Source organism: Heptranchias perlo, chromosome 5 (assembly GCF_035084215.1).
Source record: "Heptranchias perlo isolate sHepPer1 chromosome 5, sHepPer1.hap1, whole genome shotgun sequence".
Taxonomy (NCBI): Eukaryota; Metazoa; Chordata; class Chondrichthyes; order Hexanchiformes; family Hexanchidae; genus Heptranchias; species Heptranchias perlo.
This window is the reverse complement of record NC_090329.1, coordinates 85,241,802-85,258,521: the sequence shown is the minus strand read 5'-3', so window position 1 is coordinate 85,258,521 and position 16,720 is coordinate 85,241,802. Positions and strand designations below refer to the sequence as shown.

Genomic DNA, 16,720 nt, shown 5'->3' with positions numbered 1-16,720 from the left:
GGTACCAACGACATGGGTAAGACAAAGAAAGAGGTTCTGCTGAGGAGTTTGAGCAGCTAGGGACTAAATTAAAAAGCAGAACCACAAAGGTGATAATCTCCAGATTATTACCTGAGCCACGAGCAAATTGGCACAGCGTAAATCAGATCAGAGATGAATGCATGGCTCAAAGATTGGTGTGGGAGAAGTGGGTTTCGATTCATGGGGCACTGGCACCAGTACGGGGGAAAGTAGGAGCTGTTCCGTTGAGGCGGGCTTCACCTGAACCATACCGGGACCAGTGTTCTGGCAAACCGAATAACTAGGGAGGTAGAGAAGGCTTTAAACTAAGTTTTTAGGGGGGGGGGGGGGGGCTCAGGTGGGGCGAAGTTTAGATTGATAAGGAAGTAGTACAGGAAAGTGATGGGGGTAATGATAAAACGAGTGTGTCAGGAAGGGACAGAGCGCACAAACATAAGAGTGCACGAGCTAATGGGGCTGGGGTAGGAAAGAATGGCAAAAAGGCAAAATTAAAGGTTCTTTATCTGAATGCACGCAGCATTCGTAATAAGATAGATGAATTGGCAGCACAAATAAAAACAAATGGGTATGATCTCGTGGCCATTACAGAGACATGGTTGCAAGGTGACCAAGGTTGGGAGCTAAATATTCAGGGTTATTTAACATTTCGGAAGGATATGGAAAAAGGTAAAGGTGGTGGGGTAGCTCTGTTAATAAAGGATGAAATTGGTATAATAGTGAGAAATGATCTGGGCTCAGAAGATCAAGATGTCGAATCAATTTGGGTGGAGGTAAGAAACAGCAAGGGAAAGAAATCACTGGTGGGAGTAGTATATGGGCCCCCTAACAGTAGCTACACTGTAGGGCAAAATATAAATCAGGAAATAAGGGGGGCTTGTAAAAGAGGTAATGCAATAATCATGGGCGATTTTAACTTTCAGACAGACTGGACAAATCAAATTGGCAAAAATAGCCCCGAGGAGTTCATAGAGTGTATTAGGGACTGTTTCTTAGACCAATACGTCGGGGAACCAACCAGTGAACAGGCCATTTTGGATCTGGTAATGGGTAACGAAACAGGATTAATTAATGATCTCAAAGTAGAGGATCCCTTGGGAAGCAGTGATCATAACATGATAGAATTTCACATCCAGTTTGAGAGCGAGGATCTTGGGTCTGAAACTACTGTATTAAACTTAAATAAGGGCAATTATAAAGGAATGAGAGCAGAATTGGCTAAAGTGGACTGGGTATACAGATTAGATGGTATCATGGTGGATAAGCAGTGGCAAACATTTAAAAAGATATTTTATGACTCACAACAAAAATATATCCCTGTGAGGAGGAAAGACTCCACAAAAGGGTGAACCAACCATAGCTAACTAAGGAAGTAAAGGATGGTACCAGGTTAAAAGAAAAAGCATACAACATGGCAAAGATTACTGGTAAGCCCGAAGATTGGGAAAACTTTAAAAACTGAAGGATGACTAAAAGAATAATAAAGAGGGAGAAAATAAATTATGAGCATAAACTAGCAAGAAATATAAAAGCTGACAGTAAAAGCTTATACAAGTATATAAAAAGGAAGAGGGTAGCTAAAGTAAATATTAGTTCCTTAGAGGATAAGACTGGGGAAATAATAATGGAAAACAAGGAAATGGCAGAGGAATTGAACAGATATTTTGTATCTGTCTTCACAGTAGAAGACACTAATAATATACCAATAATAGTAGAAAATCAAGGGGCAAAGGGGAGGGAGGAACTAAAAACAATCACTATCACTCGAGAAAAAGTACTAGGTAAATTAATGGGTCTAAAGGCTGACAAGTTCCCTGGACCTGATGGCTTGCATCTGAGGGTCTTAAAGGAAGTGGCTACAGAGATAGTGGATGCATTGGTTGTTGTCTTCCAGAATTCACTAGATTCTGGAAAGGTCCCAGCGGATTGGAAAACTGCAAACCGTAACACCCCTATTCAAGAAGGGAGTGAGACAGAAAGCAAGTAACTATAGACCAGTTAGCCTAACATGTCATTGGGAAAATGCTAGAATCCATTATTAAGGATGTAGTAGCAGGACATTTGGAGACTCAATACAATCAAGGAGAGTCAACATGGTTTTATGAAGGGGAAATCAAGTCTGACAAATTTATTAGAGTTCTTTGAGGAAGTAACAGGCAGGGTGGATAAAGGGGAACCAATGGATGCAGTCATATAATCATAGAAGTTACAACATGGAAACAGGCCCTTCGGCCCAACATGTCCATGTCGCCCAGTTTATACCACTAAGCTAGTCCCAATTGCCTGCACTTGGCCCATATCCCTCTATACCCATCTTACCCATGTAACTGTCCAAATGCTTTTTAAAAGACAAAATTGTACCCGCCTCTACTACTGCCTCTGGCAGCTCGTTCCAGACACTCACCACCCTTTGAGTGAAAAAATTGCCCCTCTGGACCCTTTTGTATCTCTCCCCTCTCACCTTAAATCTATGCCCCCTCGTTATAGACTCCCCTACCTTTGGGAAAAGATTTTGACGATCTACCTTATCTATGCCCCTCATTATTTTATAGACTTCTATAAGATCACCCCTTAACCTCCTACTCTCCAGGGAAAAAAGTCCCAGTCTATCTAACCTCTCCCTGTAAGTCAAACCATCAAGTCCCGGTAGCATCCTAGTAAATCTTTTCTGCACTCTTTCTAGTTTAATAATATCCTTTCTATAATAGGGTGACCAGAACTGTACACAGTACTCCAAGTGTGGCCTCACCAATGCCCTGTACAACTTCAACAAGACATCCCAACTCCTGCATTCAATGTTCTGACCAATGAAACCAAGCATGCCGAATGCCTTCTTCACCACCCTATCCACCTGTGACTCCACTTTCAAGGAGCTATGAATCTGTACTCCTAGATCTCTTTGTTCTATAACTCTCCCCAACGCCCTACCATTAACGGAGTAGGTCCTGGCCCGATTCGATCTACCAAAATGCATCACCTCACATTTATCTAAATTAAACTCCATCTGCCATTCATCGGCCCACTGGCCCAATTGATCAAGATCCCGTTGCAATCCTAGATAACCTTCTTCACTGTCCACAATGCCACCAATCTTGGTGTCATCTGCAAACTTACTAACCATGCCTCCTAAATTCTCATCCAAATCATTAATATAAATAACAAATAACAGCGGACCCAGCACCGATCCCTGAGGCACACCGCTGGACACAGGCATCCAGTTTGAAAAACAACCCTCCACAACCACCCTCTGTTTTCTGTCGTCAAGCCAATTTTGTATCCAATTGGCTACCTCACCTTGGATCCCATGAGATTTAACCTTATGTAACAACCTACCATGCGGTACCTTGTCAAATGCTTTGCTGAAGTCCATGTAGACCACGTCTACTGCACAGCCCTCATCTATCTTCTTGGTTACCCCTTCAAAAAACTCAATCAAATTCGTGAGACATGATTTTCCTCTCACAAAACCATGCTGACTGTTCCTAATTAGTCCCTGCCTCTCCAAATGCCTGTAGATCCTGTCCCTCAGAATACCCTCTAACAACTTACCCACTACAGATGTCAGGCTCACTGGTCTGTAGTTCCCAGGCTTTTCCCTGCCGCCCTTCTTAAACAAAGGCACAACATTTGCTACCCTCCAATCTTCAGGCACCTCACCTGTAGCGGTGGATGATTCAAATATCTCTGTTAGGGGACCCGCAATTTCCTCCCTAACCTCCCATAACGTCCTGGGATACATTTCATCAGGTCCCGGAGATTTATCTACCTTGATGCGCGTTAAGACTTCCAGCACCTCCCTCTCTGTAATATGTACACTCCTCAAGACATCACTATTTATTTCCCCAAGTTCCCTAACATCCATGCCTTTCTCAACCGTAAATACCGATGTGAAATATTCATTCAGGATCTCACCCATTTCTTGTGGTTCCGCACATAGATGACCTTGTTGATCCTTAAGAGGCCCTACTCTCTCCCTAGTTACCCTTTTGCCCTTTATGTATTTGTCGAAGCTCTTTGGATTCACCTTTGCCTGATCTGCCAAAGCAATCTCATATCCCCTTTTTGCCCTCCTGATTTCTCTCTTAACTCTACTCCGGCAATCTCTATACTCTTCAAGGGATCCACTTGATCCCAGCTGCCTATGCATGTCATATGCTTCCTTCTTCTTTTTGACTGGTGCCTCAATCTCCCGAGTCATCCAAGGTTCCCTACTTCTACCAGCCTTGCCCTTCACTTTATAAGGAATGTGCTTACCCTGAACCCTGGTTAACACACTTTTGAAAGCCTCCCACTTACCAGACGTCCCTTTGCCTGCCAACAGACTCTCCCAATCAACTTCTGAAAGTTCCTGTCTAATACCATCAAAATTGGCCTTTCCCCAATTTAGAATTTTAACTTTTGGGCCAGACCTATCCTTCTCCATAGCTATCTTAAAACTAATGGAATTATGATCACTTGTCCCAAAGTGATCCCTCACTAACACTTCTGTCACCTGCCCTTCCTTATTTCCCAAGAGGAGGTCAAGTTTTGCCCCCTCTCTAGTCGGGCCATCCACATACTGAATGAGAAATTCCTCCTGAATACACTCAACAAATTTCTCTCCATCCAAGCCCCTAATGCTATGGCTGTCCCAGTCAATGTTGGGAAAGTTAAAGTCCCCTACTATTACCACCCTATTTTTCTTGCAGCTGTCTGTAATCCCCTTACATATTTGCTCCTCAATTTCCCGTTGACTATTTGGGGGTCTGTAGTACAATCCTATCAAAGTGATCTCTCCCTTCTTATTTTTCAGTTCTACCCATATAGACTCAGTGGGCGAACCCTCGGATATATCCCCTCTCACTACTGCCGTGATGTTCTCCCTAATCAAGAACGCAACTCCCCCTCCTCTCTTACCTCCTGCTCTATCTTTCCTATAGCATCTGTACCCTGGAACATTGAGCTGCCAGTCCTGCCCCTCCCTTATCCATGTTTCAGTAATAGCTATAACATCCCAGTCCCATGTACCCATCCATGCCCTGAGTTCATCTACCTTGCCCATCAGACTTCTTGCATTGAAATAAATGCAGTTTAATCTAGACTTCCCTTGGTCTTTGCCCTGCTTTCTCAGACCATCTGTCCGGTCATGTTCTGTACACTCTCCCTTACTGCCTTTTGTTTCTGTCACCATTTTATTTCCCACTGACTTCCTGCATCGGTTCCCATCCCCCTGCCACATTAGTTTAAACCCTCCCCAACAGCACTGGCAAACACTCCCCCTAGGACATTGGTTCCAGTCCTGCCCAGATGCAGACCGTCCAATTTGTACTGGTCCCACCTCCCCAAGCATTCGATAAGTTGCCACATAAAAGATTACTACACAAGATAAGAGCTCATGGTGTTGGGGGTAATATACTGGCATGGATAGAGGATTGGCTAACTAACAGAAAACAAAGTCGGGACAAAAGGGTCATTTTCAAAGTGGCAATCTGTAACTAGTGGGGTGCCGCAGGGCTCAGTGCTGGGGCCTCAACTATTTACAATATATATCAGTGACTTGGATGAAGGAACAGAGTGTCATGTGGCCAAATTTGCTGATGATACAAAGACAGGCGGAAAAGCAAGTTGCGATGAGGACACAAAGTGTCTGCAAAGGGATATTGACAGGTTAAGTGAATGGGCAAAAATTTGGCAGATGGAATATAATGTGGGAAAATGAGAAGTCATCCACTTTGGGAGGGAAAATAAAAAAGCAAAATATTATTTGAATGGAGAAATACTACAAAATGCTGCGGTACAGAGGGATCTGGGTGTCCTCGTACATTAAACACGAAAAGTCAACATACAGGTGCAGCAGGTAATCCGGAAGGCAAACGGAATACTGGCCTTTATTTCTAGGGGGATGGAGTATAAAAGCAGGGAAGTTATGCTACAACTGTACAGGGTGCTGGTGAGACCACACCTGCACTACTGTGTACAGTTCTGGTGCCCTTATTTAAGGAAGGACATACTTGCATTGGAGGCAGTTCAGAGAAGGTTCACTAGGTTGATTCGGGTATGGAAGGGCTGTCTTTGAGGAAAGATTGAACAGGTTGGGTCTATACTCATTGGAGTTTAGAAGAATGAGAGGAGACCTTATTGAAACATACAAGATTCTAAGGGGACTCGATAGGGTAGATACTGAGAGGATGTTACCCCTCATGGGGGAATCTAAAACTAGGGGGCATAGTCTCAGAATAAGGGTTCGCCTGTTTAAGACAGGAGGGTCATGAATCTTTGGAATTCTTTACCCCAAAAAGCTGTGGAGGCCGAGTCATTGAATACATTCAAGGCTGAGTTAGACAAATTTTTGATCAGCAAGGGAGTCAAAGGATATGGGGTACAGGCAGGAAAGTGGAGTTAAGGTAAAAATCAGATCAGCTATGATTCATTAAATGGCAGAGCAGGCTCGAGGGGCCGAATGGCCTACTCCTCTCTCTTATGGTCTTATATTTCTTCCTCCACCTCCTTTCCATTATTAGGTGGTATGTAGTATACCCCTTTTCACCTGATCGATCCCATCTTATCTTTTATTTCAATCCATATGGATTCCGTCACTATCCTTCTATTAGTTAGGTCTCTTTTTTCTACTGTGATTATGTTATCTCTACTTAGTGCAGCTACTCTAGCCCCCCGTCTTCCTTCCCCACTCTTTCTGATAATGTCATAACCTGCAATATTTAATTGTCAGTCTTATTCTTTACGTAGCCACGTTTCAGTTATTCCTACCAGATCTGTTTCCTTGCTACGGATTATTGCCTCCAATTCCCCAGTCTTATTTTAGATGCTGTGTACATTGCTGCATAGGCAGTTTAATTTGTCTTTAATAGTTGTTTCTTTTACTTCATTTTTAAATAGTTCTTTTATACTTCTGTTTTATAACTGTATTTGTTTCTTGACCGTTTGTTATCTTTATTCCTTACCCTGGTCTGACTTTTACATTCATCTCCTATTTCTTTTAATCTTTTATTATTGCTACCAGATCCCTCCACTCATCCTGCTAGTTTGAAGCCTTATCCACGGCCCTATTTGTCCTCTCTGTTAGGACCCTGGTCCCATTCCGGTACAGCTCCTTCTGGTCCCAGAAATGGAACCCCTCCTTCCCACACCACTCTTCCAGCCATGCATTCACCTTTCTGATCTACCTATCCCAATGCCAATTAGCACGTAGCTCGGGTAATAACCCTGAGATTATCGCCAATGAGGTCCTGCTTTTTAGCTTAGTTCCTAGCTTCTGATATTCCCTTAGCAGGACTTCCTCCTTGTTCTTCCTTATGTCATTGGTGCCAATATGGACCATGACAACTGGATTCTCCCCCTCCCTTTCCAAGTTCCTCCGAGATGTCCTTTACCCTAGCACCAGGTAAGCAACACACCCTCCTGGACACACTGTGCGACTGCAGAGGACACTAATTAACCCCAATTATAGAATCCCCTATGACTACAACCTTTCTATTCTGATCCTCCCCCACCCTTTGAATCCATGGTGCCATGGTTGGCATTCTGGGCATCCTCCCTGCAGCCTTCATCCTTATCCTCATAGGTATCAAGTACCTCGTACCTGTTGGATAGGACCAGTGTCTGCGGGACCTCCTTCTCTACCTCTCCTAGGTTCCCACTACCCTGCTGACTAACAGTCACACTCTCCCCTTCCTGCACCTGTACTTTCCTCCGAGGTGCAACTCTGGAGAAAACTATCCAGATAGTCCTCTCCCTCACTTATGTGTTGGAGTGTCTCTAACTCGTACTCCAGCTCAAAGACTCTGAGCCGGAGTGTCTCAAGCCAGAGACATTTACTGCAGATGCGGCAATCCGGGACAGTCTCACTGTTCAAACTCCCACATATTACACTCCCGACACAAAGCCTGTACTGCCATTTCCAGTTTTTATTGATTCATTTATCAGTAGTTTATTTCTAGGACTAGTGTGGTGTAGACGTGGGGTGGGGAAAAAGTCTTATGGTCAAGTATATACTACATTTTAGGCTTATAGGAGAAAAGTCATAAATTTAAATTAGTGAAAAGTAAACTTAAAAGTAGATACCAAGAATATTTTTACTCAAAGGGTATCAACGTTTAGAATAGTCTGCCAGATAAAGTAGTCAAGACAAAAAACTAAGCATTCAAAATTCAGTTGAATGCTGGGCTGGAAGAGTTAGAATACTAGAGGGATGGGACAATTCGCTTTTTTTGTTCTCTATTGTTCTCAGTACAAAAATAAGCCAAATGCTAAATAAAAATCACTCAACATGCTTCACTGTAAATTTCCTGGAGTAAGCAAAATCTAGACGGCAATTCTTAAATTGCATACAGGAGAATTTTTTTAGCCAGTATACAGCAAGCCCAATGAGGGGGGGCAGTTCTGGATTTAGTTCTAGGAAACTAAGAGCAGCAGGTGGAAGAAGTAGCAGTGTGAGAGCATTTTGGTGGTGGTGATCATAATAGTTAGTTTTAGCATAGTTATGGAAAAGGACAAAGACATGGCAGGCGTTAACATTTTCAGCTGAGGAAAGGCCAATTTTACTAAACTGAAGTGATTTAGCACAAGTAAACTGGAAACAGCTACTTGAAGGTAAATCAGTGTCAGAGCAGTGGGAGACATTCAAAGGGGTGATTCAAGGGGCTCAGGGTAAACATGTTCCAACAAAGAAAAAGGGAAGGGCTGCCAAAACTAGAGACCCCTGGATGTCAAGCAGCATTCAGGGTAAGATAAGGCAGGAAAAGAAAGCCTATGAAAAACACCAGGAACTCAATACCACAGAAAGCTTAGAGGAATATACAAAGTGCAGGAGTGAAGTTAAAAAGGAAATTAGGAAAGTAAAGAGAGGGCATGAAAAAATGAGCAGGTAAAATCAAAGAAAACTCAAAGATGTTTTATAAATACATTAAGGGCAACAGGATAACTAAGGAAAGAGTAGGACCAATTAGAGACCAAAAAGGTAACCTATGTGTGGAGGCGGAAGATGTGGGTATGGTTCTTAATGAATATTTTGCATCTGTCTTCACAAAGAAGAGGGATGATGCAGGGATTGAAGTTAAGGAGGGAGTGTGAAATATTGGATGGGATAAACAGAGAGAGAGGAAGTATTGAGGGGATTAGCATTTTGAAAGTGGATAAATCACCAGGGCCGGATGAAATATATCCCAGGCTGTTAAAAGAAGCCAGGGAGGAAATAACGGAGGCTTTAATAATCATTTTCCAAACTTCACTGGATACAGGTGTAGTGCCGGAGGATTGGAGGACTGCTAACGTTGTACTGTTGTTTAAAAAAGGAGTGAAGGACAGACTGAATAATTATAGGCCAGTCAGCCTAACCTCGGCGGTGGGCAAACTATTGGAATGAATTCTGAGGGACTGGATAAACTGTCCCTTAGAAAGGCACGGACTAATCAAGGACAGTCAGCACGGATTTGTTAACAGGAGGTCATGTGCTATCATGCAGCACTTACTCACTAATGCTCAGTTTGGGTTCCGCCAGAACCACTCGGCTCCAGACCTCAGTGCAGCCTTGGTCCAAACATGGACAAAAGAGCTGAATTCCAGAGGTGAGGTGAGAGTGACCGCCCTTGACATCAAGGCAGCATTTGACCAAGTGTGGCACCAAGGAGCCCGAGTAAAATTGAAGTCAATGGGAATCAGGGTGAAAACTCTCCAGTGGCTGGAGTCATACCTAGCACAAAGGAAGATGGCAGTGATTGTTGGAGGCCAATCATCTCAGTCCCAGGACATTGCTGCAGGAGTTCCTCAGGGCAGTGTCCTACGCCCAACCATCTTCAGCTGCTTCATCAATAACCTTCCCTCCATCAGGTCAGAAATGGGGATGTTCGCTGATAATTGCACAGTGTTCAGTTCCATTCGCATCCCCTCAGATAATGAAGCAGTCTGAGCCCGCATGCAGCAAGACCTGGACAACATCCAGGCTTGGGCTCATAAGTGGCAAGTAACATTCAAGCCAGACAAGTGCCAGGCAATGATCATCTCCAACAAGAGAGAGTCTAACCACCTCCTCTTGACATTCAACGGCATTACCATCGCCGAATCCCCCACCATCAACATCCTGGGGGTCACCATTGACCAGAAACTTAACTGGACCAGCCATACAAATACTGTGGCTACAAGAGCAGGTCAGAGGCTGGGTATTCTGCAGCAAATGACTCACCTCCTGACTCCCCAAAGCCTTTCCACCATCGACAAGGCACAAGTCAGGAGTGTGATGGAATACTCTCCATTTGCCTGGATGAGTGCAGCTCCAACAACACTCAAGAAGCTGGACAAAGCAGCCCGCTTGATTGACACCCCATCCACCACCCTAAACATTCACTCCATCCACCACCAGCGCACTGTGGCTGCAGCGTGTACCATCCACAGGATGCACTGCAGCAACTCGCCAAGGCTTCTTCGAAAGCACCTTCCAAACCCACGACCTCTACCACCTAGAAGGACAAGGGCAGCAGGCACATGGGAACAACACCACTTGCATGTTCCCCTCCAAGTCACACACCATCCCAACTTGGAAATATATCGCCGTTCCTTCATCGTCGCTGGGTCAAAATTCTGGAACACCCTTCGTAACAGCACTGTGGGAGAACCTTCATCACACGGGCTGCAGTGGTTCAAGGTGGCGACTCATCACCACCTTCTCAAGGGCAATTAGGAATGGGCAATAAATGCTGGCCTCGCCAGCAACGCCCACATCCCATGAACGAATAAAAAAAAAATGTCTGACTAACTTGATTTAATTTTGAGAGGAGATGTCAAGGAGGATCGATGAGGGTAGTGCAATTGATGTAATCTACAGGTATTTTAGCAAGGCTTGTGTCAAGGTCCCACATGGCACATTGGTCAAAAAAGTAGAGGCCCATGGGATCCAAGGGAATGTGGCAAATTGGATCCAAAATTGGCTCAGTGGCAGGAAGCAAAGGGTAATGGTCGACGGGTGTTTTTGCGACTGGAAGGCTGTTTCCAGTGGGGTTTTGCAGGGCTCAGTACTAGGTCCTTTGCTTTTTGTGGTATACATTAACAATTTGGACTTAAATGTGGGGGAATGATTAAGAAATTTGCAGATGACACAAAAATAGGCCGTGTGGTTGATAGCGAGGAGGAAAGCTGTAGACTGCAGGAAGGTATCAATGGACTGGACAGATGGGCAGAAAAGTGGCAAATGGATTTCAATCTGGAGAAGTGTGAGGTAATGCATTTGGGGAGAGCAAACAAGGCAAGGGAATACACAATAAATGGGAGAATACTGAGAGGTGTAGAGAAAGTGAGGGACCTTGGAGTGCATGTCCACAGATCCCTGAAAGTAGCAGGACAGGTAGATAAGGTGGTTAAGAAGGCATATGGAATGCTTTCCTTTATTAGCTGAGGCATAGAATACAAAAGCAGGGATGTTACTCTGGAACTGTATATAACACTAGTTAGGCCACAGCTTGAGTACTATGCGCAGTTCTGGTCACCACATTACAGGAAGGATGTATTTGCCCTAGAGAGGGTGCAGAGGAGATTTACAAGGATGTTGCCAGGACTGGAGAATTTTAGCTATGATGACAGATTGAATAGGCTGGATTGTTTTCCTTCGAACAGAGGAGGCTGAGGGGTGATTTGATTGAGGCGTACAAAATTATGAAGGGCCTATATAGAGTGGATAAGAAGGACCTATTTCCCTTAGCGGAGGGGTCAATAACCCGGGGGCATAGATTTGAAGTGATTGGTAGAAGGATTAGAGCAGAAATTAGGATTTTTTTTTTCACTCAGAGGATGGTGGGGGTCTGGAACTCACTGCCTGCAAGGTTGGTAGAGGCAGAAACCCTCAACTCATTTAAAAAATACCTGGATGTGCACCTAAAGTGCCGTGACCTGCAGGGCTACGGACCAAATGCGGGAAAGTGGGATTAGGCTGAGTGGCTCATTTCTCAGCTGGCGTGGACACGATGGGCTGAATGGCCTCCTTCTATGCCGTAAATTTTCTATGATTCTAATCGAATCTCAAAGTTCAGATAACAGTTTTAAACTGCTCAAAAGTCACTGCTGTGGTTTATGATGTTGTATGAATCCCTCAGATTAGATTACTACCTTCTAATCGTTCCCATGAATCTAATACTTTCCGTATAAAATGTCACCTCGTGTTAAGGTTTTCAAAAAAGCAGTTATCTGCCACATATTTTAAGTCAGTCCAAGTACAAAAAGTATTATCCAATTTTAAATTCATAAAAGGCATAAGAAATCGGTAAACAAATGGTCTGAAAAAAATAGTTATAGAAGCAACTGTACAGAAGTTCGCACAGTAATCGTGCTGGAAGAAATGCTACCAAAACAATCTGTAACATACACAAATCTTTGAAGATGGCAGGACAAGTCGATAAGGCTGTTTAAAAAAAGCATATGGGGTCCTGGGCTTTATAAATAGAGGAATAGTGTGGAAAAAAAAATAAGGACATTATGCTAATCTTTTATAAATCACTGGTTAGGCCAGAGAGAACCAGACTGTGCTGACCCCGAGCTGAGTTCCTGACCCAATGTCCATTTCATCAGAAAAACTGCCAATTTCCATCACTGTAAGGTGGCCCTCCCACTTAGACCTTCCATAACTTCAATTCATTCAAAGCTCTGCTGCTTGTATTCGATTGCACACCAAATCCCACTCGCCTATTACCCCATTCGTGCTGACCTACATTGGCTCTTCATCCCCCTCAACACCACAAGTTTTAAATTTTCATCCACTTGCTTAAATCTTCCCTATCTCTGAAGAGATAGAGCGAGAGAAAAAAGAGTGAGAGAAAAAAAGAGCGAGAGAAAGCGAGAGCGAGATAAAAACAAACTCAGGCAGAGAGACAGACAATAAAAAAAGTTAACTGCAATGGTATTTGGTACCAAATATCAATGTGCCTTCATGTCTGGTCATGGGTTTGTATCCAGCCCAGATTAGTGAGATAAAGCTTCCTTTCTCTAAAATGTCAGGGTCCTAAGTAGAATGAGTCTCGGGAGTCATAATTTTGCTACTAATTGGTACAATTGCACATCACGGAAATATGACAGGGTCACTCAAAGAAGCCACAGGGATTATTGTTCTAGAAAACAAAAATCTCACTCGTTGACCAGACAGTGCTCATCTGCTGAGAATTATGGTTGGTGCAGCTTTTCTCTGAATTTGCTACAACAGTTAGCTTTGTGTAACGATAATGAACAGAAACTTGGGAAATAAAAGCATTTTATTCCTAGCACTACAAACGGCATTTGCAAAAATAAATTTAAAAAATACCTTTAATTGATATTTATGTGCAGCTTCCAGTATGACTGGTACTAGATCTTCTGTGGGCTCACCATTTTCATCAGACAATCCAGGTGGATACCAGGACAAGGCCAATACACCTACATAGTTGCAGTGAATAGAAAGACATTGTTAACAGTTGTACTAATAGTGCATCATAAGATACAACAATAGCACTGGAAAACACATTCCACAATGTTGGTACACGCCAAAGTAATTCTATGCATGGCTCAGTCACTAGATCCGATGGATATGGCACTAACTTAATCCCATTAAGCGCAATCAGGCACTTCCTTCTGGTATACTATGGCAACATTATTGCATGCAGACCATTTCAGTACTTTTTGTAATTTATACAGGACATAATCCTACACCACAAACATAATCCAATTTTAAAATAAAATGAAGCACGTATTAGAAAATGTGTTGGGTCTCACAAGACAGTTGATTGATGAGTGGCCCTAATGTTGTAATACATTTATTAATGCAGTAACAATGTCTAACCATTTAGTGGATGTAATAGGACTTCCTCACGTCCTCAATCCAATACCTACATTAGGAGTATCAATGTGCAAAATTATCTGGTTAAAACATGTTGGCTAACTGTGCCATAACACATCCCTGTTGCTAAAAATCTAAAATTTCTGTGGGTACACGTCTAGTACAACAGCAATAGCTGCTAATTTAACAAAACACTTCAGTATCATCACGAGGATGTCAGTAAAGCGTAATGGTGGGTGTGTGAAATTTTCATGCTCATGTCCCCAGTAGTAGTTATACATTTTATTCTTCCATACATGAATATATAACTTGGATTAGGTCTGGATAGCATTTTGAGCTATACAATATTCAGGTGGGGAGGGGAGAAGTAATTTGAGGTTCTAAGATTATTGCGCAAAATGCTTGTGGGCACAACTTTAAATTGTATCAGCTCAAATGTGATTTTCTTTTTGTTTACCAGTATCAACACGCCAGACAACATTGCATTTATTATTCTAATTGTCTCCACAAAAGCATTTTAAATCATAGTTTCAGCATAATAAAGCTCTGTGTCCTAGCTATAGCTAGTTAGAAAGGGTCTTTACATCATCTATACCTCGTCATTTAAAAATCTGAAACATGTCTGCAGTACAATCTTCTTATCTCTAATGAAAAAAAGATCAGCACTCCAAGTTCTTCCTCATAATCTAAAGCTCTAAGTCCCGGTATCAGTGTGGTTATCATTCACTGCATTATCTTCATTGCATTTATGTTTCTTCGAAGCTCGAGTGAACATTATTTCAAATGTGGGGTCTCACCATTAATCTACATAAGATTAGGTAGACTGAGAATAAATATCCTCAAAATGCATCAAGTATATGCTGACAATTTACACTGACTGGAACTTTTCAGTGAATGATCATAAAGGAGGAACAAGCAAATTCTGAACCAGACATTTTTCATGTGCGCCTTCCTTCTCACTCAATTCAAGAGGACACCTTTATCACCACCTTTGAATAGTTTCAAAAATCTAATTACTCAAGAGTCCATCATATCTGAAGCAGCATATCACACTGTGAATTAAGAGTATACTGTCAGCCAAAGTTGCTTAACTCAAATTTAAATCGTGCAGAAACAGTACCTGTGCTGCTTTATTTCAACAGATTAATTCACACTATAGAATAATTTGATTTTTTTTGATCAAAAACAATTTTTAATTAGTAGTAGATTGTTTGCAGAGATTGGCACTAGTTCAAGAACAATGCAGGAGACTGAACTGGTGTAGCCTTAGCTGACTCAGGACAATTGAGAAAGGTAGTTCATAATTCAACTGCTCAGATGACAAAAATAATTTGGTGGAACCTTAAGATGTTTTCATGGCCTGTGCTCTTAAATACCTCTGACAGTATAATGACTACACTATTTCCCCCATCTCTGCAGTATTTTTAAAGCATTCTTTTAGGAACAGGAGTAGGCCAGTCAGCCCCTCGAGCCAGCTCTTCCATTGAATTAGATCATGGCTGACCTGTACCTCAAATCCATTTATCCACCTTTACTCCATATTTTTGTTTATTCGTTCACGGGATGTGGGCGTCGCTGGCGAGGCCCGCATTTATTGCCCATCCCTAATTGCCCTCGAGAAGGTGGTGGTGAGCCGCCTTCTTGAACCGCTGCAGTCCGTGTGGTGACGGTTCTCCCACAGTGCTGTTAGGAAGGGAGTTCCAGGATTTTGACCCAGCGACAATGAAGGAACGGCGATATATTTCCAAGTCGGGATGGTGTGTGACTTGGAGGCGAACATGCAGGTGGTGGTGTTCCCATGTGCCTGCTGCTCTTGTCCTTCTAGGTGGTAGAGGTCGCGGGTTTGGGAGGTGCTGCAGCGCATCCTGTGGATGGTACACACTGCAGCCAGTGCGCCGGTGGTGAAGGGAGTGAATGTTTAGGGTTGTGGATGGGGTGCCAATCAAGCGGGCTGCTTTATCTTGGATGGTGTCGAGCTTCTTGAGTGTTGTTGGAGCTGCACTCATCCAAGCAAGTGGAGAGTATTCCATCACACTCCTGACTTGTGCCTTGTAGATGGTGGAAAGGCTTTGGGGAGTCAGGAGGTGAGTCACTCGCCGCAGAATACCCAGCCTCTGACCTGCTCTCGTAGCCACAGTATTTATATGGCTGGTCCAGTTAAGTTTCTGGTCAATGGTGACCCCCAGGATGTTGATGGTGGGGGATTCGGTGATGGTAATGCCGTTGAATGTTAAGGGGAGATGGTTAGACTCTCTCTTGTTGGAGATGGTCATTGCCTGGCACTTATCTGGCGCGAATGTTACTTGCCACTTACGAGCCCAAGCCTGGATGTTGTCCAGGTCTTGCTGCATGCGGGCTCGGGCTGCTTCATTATTTGAGGGGTTGCGAATGGAACTGAACACTGTGCAGTCATCAGCGAACATCTCCATTTCTGACCTTATGATGGAGGGAAGGTTATTGATGAAGCAGCTGAAGATGGTTGGGCCTAGGACACTGTCCTGAGGAACTCCTGCAGCAATGTCCTGGGGCTGAGATGATTGGCCTCCAACAACCACTACCATCTTCCTATGTGCTAGGTATGACTCCAGCCACTGAAGAGTTTTCCTCCTGATTCCCATTGACTTCAATTTTACTCGGGCTCCTTGGTGCCACACTCGGTCAAATGCTGCCTTGATGTCAAGGGCAGTCACTCTCACCTCACCTCTGGAATTCAGCTCTTTTGTCCATGTTTGGACCAAGGCTGTAATGAGGTCTGGAGCCGAGTGGTCCTGGCGGAACCCAAACTGAGCATCGGTGAGCAGGTTATTGGTGAGTAAGTGCCGCTTGATAGCACTGTCGACGACACCTTCCATCACTTTGCTGTTGATTGAGAGTAGACTGATGGGGCGGTAATTGGCCGGATTGGATTTGTCCTGC

General features: G+C 43.4%; 1 protein-coding gene across 5 annotated transcripts in view; it reads right to left on the bottom strand.

The window, feature by feature from the left end:
- The window catches only part of LOC137321907 (glycoprotein endo-alpha-1,2-mannosidase-like), a 73,168-nt gene that overhangs the window by 28,459 nt on the left and 27,989 nt on the right, over positions 1-16,720 (bottom strand). For all 5 annotated transcript variants that reach the window (XM_067984763.1, XM_067984768.1, XM_067984765.1 and 2 more), the window contains one exon: positions 13,295-13,404. In XM_067984763.1, the coding sequence (XP_067840864.1) occupies positions 13,295-13,404 (110 nt within the window). The remainder of the gene's footprint in view (positions 1-13,294; positions 13,405-16,720) is intronic.